Below are 12,474 nucleotides of genomic sequence, written 5' to 3'. Positions count from 1 at the left end.
CGGTGCTCGGTTATCATTTTTTTCAACTCAACTCGCCCCAAAAATCCTGATCGTGAAAAGCCTAATCCATATTATATATATATATATATATATATATATATATATATATATATATATATATATATATATATACACATACACATACCTAATAAGATCATTTTATATGGTTTAACTGTATCTGAATGTGTGTGTTGGGTATGTGAAAATATGCTGTGTGTCAATGCTGTGGCTAAAACAAAGTATAGTCGCTCTCTCTCTCTCTCTCTCTCTCACTCTCTCTCAGGGTGGACAAAGAACTCACAGTTCACCTGACGACCGCTGTCTTAACACAACAGAGAGGCTTGTTCTACAGCCAGTTTCGTGTGTGTGCGCGTGCATGCGTGTGTAACAACCACGCCAGTCAGCAGTGGGTCATATGTGATCCTTGTAAAATATTGTATTCAATAAAAAACAAACGACAAACAACAAGGGTCAATATCTCCATAAGGTGCCTTTACAATGTCCCCCTTTTACCCCAAAAAGTTGAGATTTTCCATTGAAATTCATATTCATTGCATTAAGTAGCTGTTAGGATTTCATATTGGTCTCACACTTTTAATTTAACTGCCAGCACACAATGTAAATGCAAACAGCAAAATGTGAGTTTGCTCACAGGGTGTGCTCGCATTTTATGAGCCCATGATGGAACTCCACTAAGCAATATGGTTGAATTAGCAAGCTGACTATATGTACTGTTTCACAAATATATTTCAAATTTCTGAAACTTTATTTATATCAACTGATATTTCACTCTGACAGTGTGGAAATGTTAGCTTGACAACATCTAATTGCACAAATAATATGATGAAAAATATGAAACATATGTGTAAATATTAATTCTGCAACTATCCACTGTTTCAGCTTCCATCGAATAAAAGACAATATGCTGCTCGTAATGTAACTGAAAAAAAACATCAATGGGTTTCTTAGAGGGGCAGTTACCCTAAAATGACAAGATAGCCATTTCAGGGATATGTGAAAAATGTTTAATATAATTATAAAATTTGAATATACATATCAAAATGACTATCAAGTAATTTGTTGTGGACAGTTAAAGCATGTACAAACCCCAATAGAATGAAGTAGGGACATTGTGTAAATAGTAAATAAAAACAATGATTTGAAAATCTATCAATCAATCTATATTCACTTGAATACACTACAAAGACAAGACAGTGTTCAAACTGATAAACGTTTTATTTTTTCATGCAAATATTCACTCATTTTGAATTTAATGCCAAAAAGCTGGAACATCTCAGATGAGCTCTGTCTCAGATGAGTTTATGGGTGGTGTTAATATATGGCTTTCGCTGCATGGTAGAGTTTTAACTTGCATTTGTAGATGTAGCAAATAGCGGCAAACTGTGTTAACTGACAAAGGTTTTCTGAAGTTTTCCTGAGCCCACATGGCAATATCCTTTGCACAATGATGCCAGGTTTTATTACAGTGCCGCCTGGGGGATAGAAAGTCACGGGTATTCAATGTTGGTTTTCAGCCTTGGATTTCTCCAGATTCTCTGAATCTTTTGATGATATTATGGACTGTAGATAATGGAATTCCCTAAATTCCTTGCAATTGTACATTGAGAAACATTGTTCTTAAACTGTGAACAACTGCATGAACAAATTATCCAACAAAGTTCACCTCGCCCCATCCTTACTTGTGAACAACTGAGCCTTTCGGGGAGGCTCCTTTTATACCCAATCATGACACTCATCTGTTTCCAATTAATCTGTTCACCTGTGGAATGTTCCAAATAGCAAAAAAACTAAACAAACAAACAAAAAAAACAGAAACAATGAAGTTCGTCAGTTTGAAAATTAAATATCTTCTTGTCTTTGGAGTGTATTCAATTGAATATACCGGTGGACTGAAAAGGATTTGCAAATCATTGTATTATGTTTTTATTTGCATTTTACACAATGTCCCAACTTCATCGGAATTAGAGTTTGTAAAACGTTTTTTTGATCCATCCATCCATCCACTTTCTAATGGAAAACAATTTCATAAAATGAAGGAAACATTTTAAGAGCCTTATTATTGTACTGGTCTGTGTGCAAATGTTTGGCTACTGATAACGAGACCTCAGTGTTTCATTATTCCGCTACATTTTCAGACTGACTGAAGGATTCTCGTGAGGGCAACAAAGGCACTTATGATATTGACCCACTTATTAATGTAGAATGTCTTCCTTGCGCTACCTTGAAGTTGGAGTGAACTCGGTTGTTGTAGAAAATCCCCAGAGGGGTGAGTTCCGCTTTCGTCTCTGGTACCAAGCCGTGAGAGTCTCCTGTCGAGGAGCTGTGGAACACAAACCATATGCCAGCATCCTGGAACACACAGAGATGATGACAACACAAATGTTTGTAGCTGGTATCTATCATGCTTCAGGGGTTCGACAGCTTCAGTCAACCACAAAGATAACCACTGGAAGAAGGGAGAATCACTCGATACAGTATTTTAGATTAAATATGGTGCTTGATCAGTTACAATGTACAGAAAATATCCCCTGCCTGGAAAACCATTGCATACCCCTCCGCATGTAGGCCCCCCATGAGCCACCTCTGCTTTTTATTATATTATATTAAAGCTCTCAACTATGTAATTACACCTAATCCGAATAAAGACTCTTAAGTCCTATTTTATTGATGGATCAATTTGTTATACGCATGAAATGATTCACCACATGGATCTTTTCATTTCCAGAGGGATCTTGATGTAATTACCTGAGAACCAGCAGCGGCATTGCTGATAAGATTGTTGTTGGGGTTAGCGATCCAGAAGGTTGAAACCGCCCTGGAAAACAATCACGACACAAAGAATATTAAGACGGCAATACCTAGGCATATGGGAGATGACCAGACTATGAAATCAGTGATCTTTCTCAAACATTCCCCAATAATCTAGCTCTCCAACATAAACCTTGGACAGACACAACCCTGCCAAAACACACACACACACACATACTGCTGGAACCAGACGTCAGAGGTTCTCTCACAGTTGCACTTCTTTGACTGTGACAGGAAAACATCCCGTCGAGAGGAGTGGGTGTTATTTCACCGATAAAAGCAGTGTCTCTCACATGGAATTGGACCCTCTGTTGTCCATCAAAGCACATCCACACCATGTCTTCCCACAGTGACTCACTGACTCAACAATTAAGTTCACACATGCACATCTTTTATATTACTATTTTAATCTTAAAATGACTATTTGAGCAATTTTAATGCTTGCCAAGATTCTGTGTGTAAAATAAAAAAAGCTGTTCTGGCTCTCCCTGAGCTTTCCTAGTGGATGAAAACAAACTAACTGTGTTTTTCTTCAAATTTACTTCCATTAGTAAATTTGTGGTCTTCCTAAATCAGTCAGTCTACCTGCAAAACAGTATAGCCCAGTTATCAAATACATATTTTAATCCAAAGTAGTGTAACATTTCAGGCATCTTTCTGTTGAAGTAACAACCACAGAGGTATGGTACTTAAAGGTTCTGTATTTTGTCAGACCAACTTTTTCCAGTATTTGGTATAAAATATTATCACTTGTAATATCGTCCACACATTCCTGAGTCCCAGGTGTTTGTCTTGCGTGAGGCCTGAAATCAGGTCATAATAATTTCTTGAGCTTTTCTATGTCACTAGCAAAGATCTCCGCCTCCCTCTACGCTCCCGAGCCATCGCTGTCAACATAACAAATATGTGTGCTATCACAAGTGGGTCTTCTACATGGAAGCAACCAATCAGAGGAAAGTGGGCGGTTTTAGCCAAATATAGACAAAGCGGATACAAAACCGCTTCAAACAGAAGTAGCTGTCAGAGGGGGCTTTTCTGAACACTCGCATGACAAAACCAAGGTGTTTTTTTTCATGAAATTGACACTTTTATACTTTGTCGATTTTAGAGAGTCACTCTATAGAGGTCTAAATACCCAAAATATGGGACCTTTAAAGCGTAGATCTAGTCACACTGCAGTCTTTTGAATGGCCACCAGTCAATTGCAGTCAGCTATACAAAAAAGTTAGCTAAATGAACCACTACATTACCAATGGCTGTGCTTAATAAATGACTACCAATAATACAATTTTGTATCAATTCACCATCTTCAACTTCAAATGTGTTTTCTAGGGGTGTGGAGCATAAACAAAGGTAGCACTTCTTTAATGGAATAAAAGGAACATAAAAATTGGTTGGTCCAACATAGTTTCTTGTCTTACAGCCCCAGGATAGCAGGAAAATATATTAAATGTTGGCTCCCCTGCACTGTTGTCAATGGTTTACTTTTTTTGTGTGTGTGTTGAGCTCTCAGTGCCATGAGGGACATTAGGCCGCAACTACAGTTCCTGTAATCCGTAGTATTTTACAGGAGCATGTGACTGGCCTACTGCCCAACCCCCAGCACCTGGTATTCCTAGGTGGTCTCCATCTAAGTACTAAGCGGGACCGGTTCTGCTTAGCTTCCGAGATAGGACGAGATCGGGCACTCTCAGGGTAGAATGGGGCATTGGTTTACTTACTGTTGTAATTTAACTAATTTGCGGATGTTGCACTACTATGATCTCATATTTATTGACGCTACTGCAGCTGCATTACTTCATCAGACCAGTCATGAATCCCCCGCATATTCGAAGCTGGGCTTTTGCAAATTCACATATTCTCTGTTATTTCCTGAAAAACTCTCATGTCTCATATAAAAAACTTTTTTTGCCGCTATTCTGGTGGTATAATGCTGCCAAGCACCCACTGTATGTTAAACTTAGGGGAGGAGCTTCATTTGGTCAGGCTTTGTCTCAGAGGAAAAAAATGCTTTGCCACCGTCATTTATGATCGAAAGAAAATTAAAATCCTTTTTGTGTGGGTGTCAATTAGTCATGGATTTTTTGCTATTGCCGGGCATGTAATGTACAGTAAATGGCTTACTTGCACTCTGTGCTGGGGGAGGGAGTGTAGCCCTTGTAGACTTTGTCCTTAATGCTGAGGCAGAGGGTGTCATTGCGGTCAGTGGGCAGCAGAGTACCGGGTCGAGTCAGCAGGCCCAGGTTGCGGTAGAAAGTGTTCCGCTGCTCGATGCCATCCTCCAGGAAGAAGCAGTGACCCAGAGTGTCATAGCCCACTGTGTTCTTAACCTGGTCGGGAACATAGCCCATTCATTGTATACCAAATTCATACTTGAAGCCAACAAAGATAAAACACTCATCATTGGAAAAAATAGTGTAAAACAAGAAGGGGAGTAGTGGGATGAGCTATTTAATACTTTCATACTGTGCCTCATTTATTTAATACCAAATAATAGGGCCATTTTCTATTGCTAAATCCATCTAAAGCTAGGTTGCGGATAAAGAATCCAAAGCCTTAAGTTTCCTGTCTTTTCAGGAAGTCATTATCCACGATTATCTTGTTCAAGGTTCATATAGAGGTGTTTCAGTGCATCACTAATTGTGTCTGGCTTCCTCTTTTGCGCAAACAGAATGGTGGGAAACCGTCACAGATGACGGTGTGGTTCGAACAAAGTAGTTTACTGATTAGCGCTGAGGGAAATTGCCTGGCAATTGCCAGCGGAAGAGTGTTGACAGGAAACCTCCATGGATGAGTTGGACATGGGAAAGTGTTCATATTGGCATTATGTGTACTAAATACCGTTGTACTTCCCATTTCCTTGAGGCTGAAAGGAAAAATGATGGCAATGCAACAGCCTCAGGGACAAAAGTCAAATAAGATGATGACCCATTGACGTCAAGACAGCATCAGTCACATTGTCAACAAACAACCTTGAACACTTGATGTCAATCAAAATGGGTTTCAGTACATGAAATTTAGACGTATGTATATGTTAAGTATGTATAAAACTATATGTACGGTGTAACCTCTGTTTTTTTATGCCCTAGTTTTTGAATTTTTTTTGTGTCTAAATTTTGTACCGGTTTTCATACATTTCGGTTTTTGTACAAAAAAAAAACTTGTGACTTGGCTATTCAGTTCCCGGAATCGATGCCCGTTCATCCAAAGCATTTCGTAAATTGTGTATGAAAGGCTCAAAACACAGCAAGGCGTACTCTACAATCCAAGCTTTTATTAACAACTCGAAGCATAAACCCTGCCATCTGTTCTGCAACACTCAAGCAACATCTGCGTAACACATCCTTTCAAAAGTCAGACCTTCAAAATAAAAGCACAGAATATAATAACAGTTTCACCACACTTTCTTGCGGTACTTGGTGGCTTATTTAACAGTCGCACTGCTAAATAAGCCCCCATAGGGCCAAATAAAGTGTGTTGGAACTGTTATTACACTAGCATGCTTTAATTTTGAAAGCCTGAATTTTATACAATACGACAGAAAGTGTAGAGGGCCAGTGATTTGATAAAGAAGGCGAGAAACACTATTGAATTCAAGAAAGAACTCGGAAAATGGCTTGCTTCTCTCCCCTCCTTGCTGTTTACGCCATCAAGAGTCTTCAATAAAGGTAAAAGTTATGTTCAATGTTGATGTATCTGCTTCATTAGTCTTTTACATTTCATTCACACAGTGTGTATGTAAAGCTATAGTTATTCTCTATAAATTTTATTTTTAGTCAATATTTTAAGATGTTTGGAATGGATTAATTGGATTTACATTATTTCCAAAGAGAAGTATTGCTTTGGACTTCGTATGATTCAGTTTTAGTCAGACTTTCTGGAAATGATTAATCACGAATCATTCTCAAGATACACCTGCACACATCTGGTAAGGTCCTATACGCTACAAGCGCTTCATAATAAAAATAGGAATGCTCAATCTTGATTGACAAAATATTTACTATTGTGATTGCAGCGAGAGTAGCGTAGACGGGTCGGTTACCCCTTTTGGCTACACATAAGAGGAACAGTAGAAAATACTGAGATACCTTTCATTGTGACACAGTGCAGTTTTAAACCATTGTATTAGATCCCATTAGAACCTGTTACCCTTAGTCACCAAGTAAACCTTGTCTAGATGTAGCAGGACTGGCCAGTTTATGTTAGAGAAATCGAGCTGGACAGAAATGTTTGAAGAAGAGACTTAGGGGATCAAAGGAGGACATGTCAGAAGAAAATAAGTGGAAATTAGTTATCCAAATATGGAAGTTGTAATTGATAAGGACTCTGGACGAAGGGCTGATTTCAGCAACCAGTCTCACCAAGTGTCTAAATAGACAATTTATCATCATCTGTTTCCCCTTTTTCACATGTTGTAGAGAATTACTAACCAGCAAGCCATTGGTGGCATGGATGGTGACACACCGAGAGAAAGAGTGGTGGATGGAGAGCCCGTCCACATAAGTGGGCTCCCAGTAGCCTCCCTTCTGGTCCACGTCACCACACATGTGGAAGTGGATCGGGTAGCGACTCTTCTCTCTCTGCTGGCCCATGTTCTTCAGCTCTACGTAGGACAGATGCACCGAGGAGAAGTTTCCAATAATCTGACATATTGGAAGAGAGCAGGGGGGGAATAAGATGTTTGTGTATTACAAAAGTAGAACACGTTGGCTTTGTGAAGGCTAATTATCAATATTACAGAGACAACAAAGCACAAAACCAATAACCACACATACAGTATCTAATAATGAAGTGCAAACAAACTCTCTAGGAGGTCTCTCTCTCTCTGTGTGTGTGCGTGTGTGTAGGTGTGTGTGTGTGTACTGCGTAATCCACATGGTCTGGATTTTGTTGAGGGCGAATTGGTGAAGCCTTCGAGAAAACTGTAACTCAGTGTACATGACAGCTTGTGCTCTCGGTTTTACACAGATACACAATTGCATAAACTTTACATTTCGCTGTTCTCATTTTTTTGTCCTTTAACATTATACATTGCCCTAAACATTGATTCCATTCATAGCGTAGTTTCTTGCTCCTCAAGCAGCTATTTAAACAGCAACTTGGTCCTACTAACTCTGTCAAACAAACATACAGAAGACAAAAGAACAATAACAGCAAAACAAGGCCTTATAACGAAATGCACAATTTTAAGCCATTTTAAAATCCAACTTTCAAGATTTTCAAGCACAATACAGAGAATACACATTTTTATAAGGTATATAAAGAGTTCAGTTCCAAATAATTCATACATACGTTCTGAGTTAGTGATTTTTATTTGGGGAACTACTATCTTTTAACTGGAACTTGCATGAGAAAGACTAAGATATGTTACGATTTTTATTTTCATTGACACAAAGGTCTATATCTGAATTAAATTTATTCATACACTAATGATATTGTACATTCATATACAAGGTTATACTGGAATGAATGCTTACGGTTATGCAAGAACGGTGAAAAATATTTTCAGAAGTACACAATAAAAATAATATTTTTCACTAATATCTGTAACTTTTGCCAAATTATTGTTTCAGTTTCAGTTAAAAGGTGACCAGGATACGAATAATTTGAGGCTTACCTTTCATTCATTCATCTTCCGTTCCGCTTATCCTCACAAGGCGTGCTGGAGCCTATCCCAGCAATCTTCGGGCGAGAGGCGGGCGGGGTATGCCCTGAACTGGTTGCCAGCCAATCGCAGGGCACATATAAACAAACAACCATTCGCACACTCTTTCACACCTACGGGCAAGTTAGAGTCTTCAATCAACCGACCCAGCTATCATCGGGCAGGGGTACACCCTGAACAGGTTGCCAGCCAATCGCAGGGCACATACAAACAAACAACCATCCGCACTCACATTCACACCTACGGGCAATTTAGAGTTGTCAATTAACCTCCCATGCATGTTTTTGGGATGTGGGAGGAAACCGGAGTGCCCGGAGAAAACCCACGCAGGCACGGGGAGAACATGCAAACTCCACACAGGCATGGCCGGGATTTGGCCCCCGGTCCTCAGAACTGTGAGGCAGATGTGCTAACCAGTCGTTCACCGTGCCGCCTGAGGCTTACATATGTACTAAAATTTATTCTTTATCACTGTACATTGTTTGTGTTCCACAAAATTTTACTTTGTCATTGCAGATGAGAAATTAAATTAAAACATGTTATCGCCTAATTACTCAGTAAATTTGGAGGAAATTGAGTTGTAATTTTAAGCCACTTGAAAACTTTTCAAACAATGGAAATATAACATTAAGCTTGAATCATGAAAATATTTAGAGTACCCTTCTTAACCCAGATGCATAAAGTGAAAACATTAAGATGAGGAGCTGCCTTGTGTATATTTCAACATGGAATGTGGAAAATGATAATCTAAAGATCACGTGAGAAAAAGGTGTAAAATGGCAATGAAAGTGTGGAAATTGGTGTTAGAAAGACAGCAGTTGTTTACATAAAAATCAGAGCAGGGACCATGAATAACGCCTCTCATTTAGCACAGAAAGTAAAAATAGAACACACACAGTTTTACTATGCAGAATGGAAAAATATGTAGATTGGTCACAACACAGTAACCTGAGAAGGTAATGTCAAGCTGAAGCCTGCAGACCCACTTTAGCACTTTGGGATGCAAAGCATGTCCTCTGAGCTATAGAGTTACACACCTTGATGTGGCCTCCATAGGTGTCGTGGCTGTAGAACTGACACAAGTTGTTTCCGTAGCAAGAGTTTTCCATTTCTCCGTAGATGAGAATGTTCCTGGAGAGCAGCGCTACCTCAGCACGCATGTCCACTCCATCAATGATCTCACCAACATGGTTATAAAGAGGCTTTCCTGTACAGCACACACATGTAGTCAGCATTGGATGATTCACTGGCTGGATACAAATGGAGAAGTAAGGCACATAATTGGACCAAAGCGAGAACAGTTGTAAGTCAGAAATGGAACTTCAAAGCAGTTAATTATGTATTTTGGTACAAGAAATGGATAAGTGAAATAGTCGAGAGAAAACCAGTATTGTCAAACATTTATTGGGTGACACAATATGCCCCTCTGCGCTGACGCAGACCCTGGGGCGGGGTCCAGCAAGGGAACTTCATTCCACTTTGCCGGTGCCACAAACGTGCTCTAACGCTGCTTGGTGTCCATGTTTCATCCATAGAAAGCCTTGACAGAATGTGAGAAACGTGAGGGAGCTTATCAGAATTTGACAAGCCGGGAGGGAATGTACTGGCATCTGTGGTCAACCGTGGGCCGAATTGAAGTGCTGCCACGGGTGCCAGGAATATCGTGGAAATGTAGCCTTAAATTTCCAATGCATATACAAGTTGATTTTATGTAATGTAAATAGCATGTAGCTGAAACCATATTTGCTACTATACAGCATGGAAATGACCTGACCAGAGAAGCTTATTGGCAAACCTTCCTTTTCCCACTGCGTTACATGCCTGTCTGGGTCTTCAACGGGTGAGTAGTTTTACTTTGTTTTAATTGTATTATACTGCAGTTAACTTCTCTTTATACTTGTATGACAATTAAGAATGCTAGAAAGTTACTTAAAACATCACCTGGACAGTTAATAAAAATTTTCTGATAGCAGCCTGAAGCAAATTCATTCACTTTACATTGTTTCCCATGGGAACAAATTATAGTGAACCACCAGCATCACGTAACGGATTGTGTTCCAATGTGGATGTTCCTTTCTACTAACCAAAAGTACAGTATTTCAAATAGTTAAATTAATTATTTACTTCCCACCACAGAAATATGCTTAGTCGCAGCCGCACCTCACACTCAACCCACTAAAATAATATACAGTTGGAAGAGAAAACTGGTGAGACGCTTATTAAAACATACATCAGCTTTTAAAGTGCTCGTGTCCACAGGGTGCTGCTGACAATGATAACGCAGAGCAGCTGTTGGGATTTAACAGGGACTCAAAAGTCAAGACCCACGCTTTATCGCATCCTTTTCTGCAGGAAGGGAGTTGGCCTTTGCTGACAATGGAGTAATGACATGAGGAAATATACCTGATAGTAGGATGGACAAAGACTTTTGGGTCAGAACATTAGGGTTTAACAAAAAAGACAAAAGACTTTTCGGGACAGATACTGCCTTAAACCAAAGTATGTATGAAGTACATACAAATCATTAAAAGTCACCAAAAAATTGTAAACTTGAAGGTCAAGCAGCACGGTGCAGTACCGTAATTTCTCGTATATAATAGGCACCCATGTTTAATACACACCCCCAAAGTTGACCTAAAAATTCTGGAAAACCCTTCTTACCTATGTGTAATGCATTTTCACAATGCATGATTTTGCTTATACCCATATGATCAAAACATAAAATATTCTCTGTATTTTGTTAGGTGTTTTTAAAGAATAATTCTGAAGGTAAGCACTTTATTTGAACACGTAATACTTTTTTAAAATTTACTTGCTCTTATTTTGAATCTGCGGAAACTGAAGCAAGAATATGTAAGGGTCAAATGTACGCCGACTTCCTTCCACATTCCAAAAACATGAATGTTAGATTAACTGAAGACTAAATTGCCCACAGGTATGAATGTGAGTGTCAATGTTTTTTTTGTCTACATGTGCTAAACAATAAAACCAAGCAATATTCCTACCACGTCTAGGCTTTGTAAAAACATTCCGTCTCTGTGGATACCATGCTGGCTCACCTTGTATTCGGACCTGTCTAGTGGTACAATGAGGGCAGGGTAGAAGGGTAAACTCTTCAGCTTGATGCATGGAATAATCTGTACTAGCAACAACAATTTGATTGCCAGGGTGCCAGGTCTGCTGCACTTCATCCTGGAGATTCAGCACCACCTGGTCCACCGCATCCACCTGGAATCCTGAGATGGGGAAACCTGGGAGGTGAAAACAATTAACTTTTAATTAAAAAAGGAATTAGGGGAATTTATCATGTGACATTTTCTGGGCAACATCACCAAAAGGGGGTAAAACAGAGAGCACACTTGCCTGTAGAATTGAGTCAACTATGAAAGAGGTTTGTCAAGGTGTGGATGTACAGCCACCCTGAATAAACAGATCTAAGATAATGTTTAACAATTTAAAAGCCTGGTATTTGTCATAATGATATGGTCACAAAGAACCCTAACCCTAATCTATGTTACCTAATGCTCAGATGACAAATCAGTCATGTGATACACCTCATTTGTCACCTTTGTACCTGCTTACACAATAATGAAGAAAAATCCAACACCACTTATAAGTGCAAGCTCACAAGGCCCGTAAGCAATATTTATCGTCACTATATTCTGTCACGATACTCTATATTACATGTCACGATGTGTATAGTGTAGTATTATATAAGGTGTATGAGAGCTTCTACATCTTATTCTAAGACAATTCTATGACCTAAAATCAGAATCAGAATCAGAATCATCTTTATTTGCCCAAGTATGTCCAAAACACACAAGGAATTTGTCTCCGGTAGTTGGAGCCGCTCTAGTACAACAGACAGTCAATTTACAGAACACTTTGGGGACATCAAGACATTGACAAAAAACAATTGTGCAAAAAGATGCAGAGTCCTCTAGCACTTAGAGCAGTTCGAACGATTAATATTGCAATAG

General features: G+C 39.2%; 1 protein-coding gene across 2 annotated transcripts in view; it reads right to left on the bottom strand.

Moving 5' to 3' along the window:
* Positions 1-12,474, bottom strand: part of cemip2 (cell migration inducing hyaluronidase 2) — a 46,794-nt gene that overhangs the window by 22,008 nt on the left and 12,312 nt on the right. For both annotated transcript variants that reach the window (XM_061672206.1, XM_061672205.1), the window contains 6 exons: positions 11,554-11,745; positions 9,532-9,701; positions 7,260-7,472; positions 4,954-5,159; positions 2,767-2,836; positions 2,242-2,370 (listed from right to left, as the gene is read on the bottom strand). In XM_061672206.1, the coding sequence (XP_061528190.1) occupies positions 2,242-2,370; positions 2,767-2,836; positions 4,954-5,159; positions 7,260-7,472; positions 9,532-9,701; positions 11,554-11,745 (980 nt within the window). The remainder of the gene's footprint in view (positions 1-2,241; positions 2,371-2,766; positions 2,837-4,953; positions 5,160-7,259; positions 7,473-9,531; positions 9,702-11,553; positions 11,746-12,474) is intronic.

The sequence above is a fragment of the Phycodurus eques genome, chromosome 3 (genome assembly GCF_024500275.1).
Source record: "Phycodurus eques isolate BA_2022a chromosome 3, UOR_Pequ_1.1, whole genome shotgun sequence".
In the NCBI taxonomy this organism is placed as follows: domain Eukaryota; kingdom Metazoa; phylum Chordata; class Actinopteri; order Syngnathiformes; family Syngnathidae; genus Phycodurus; species Phycodurus eques.
Note: the sequence above shows the minus strand (reverse complement) of the source record. Positions and strands in the feature narration are given on the sequence as shown.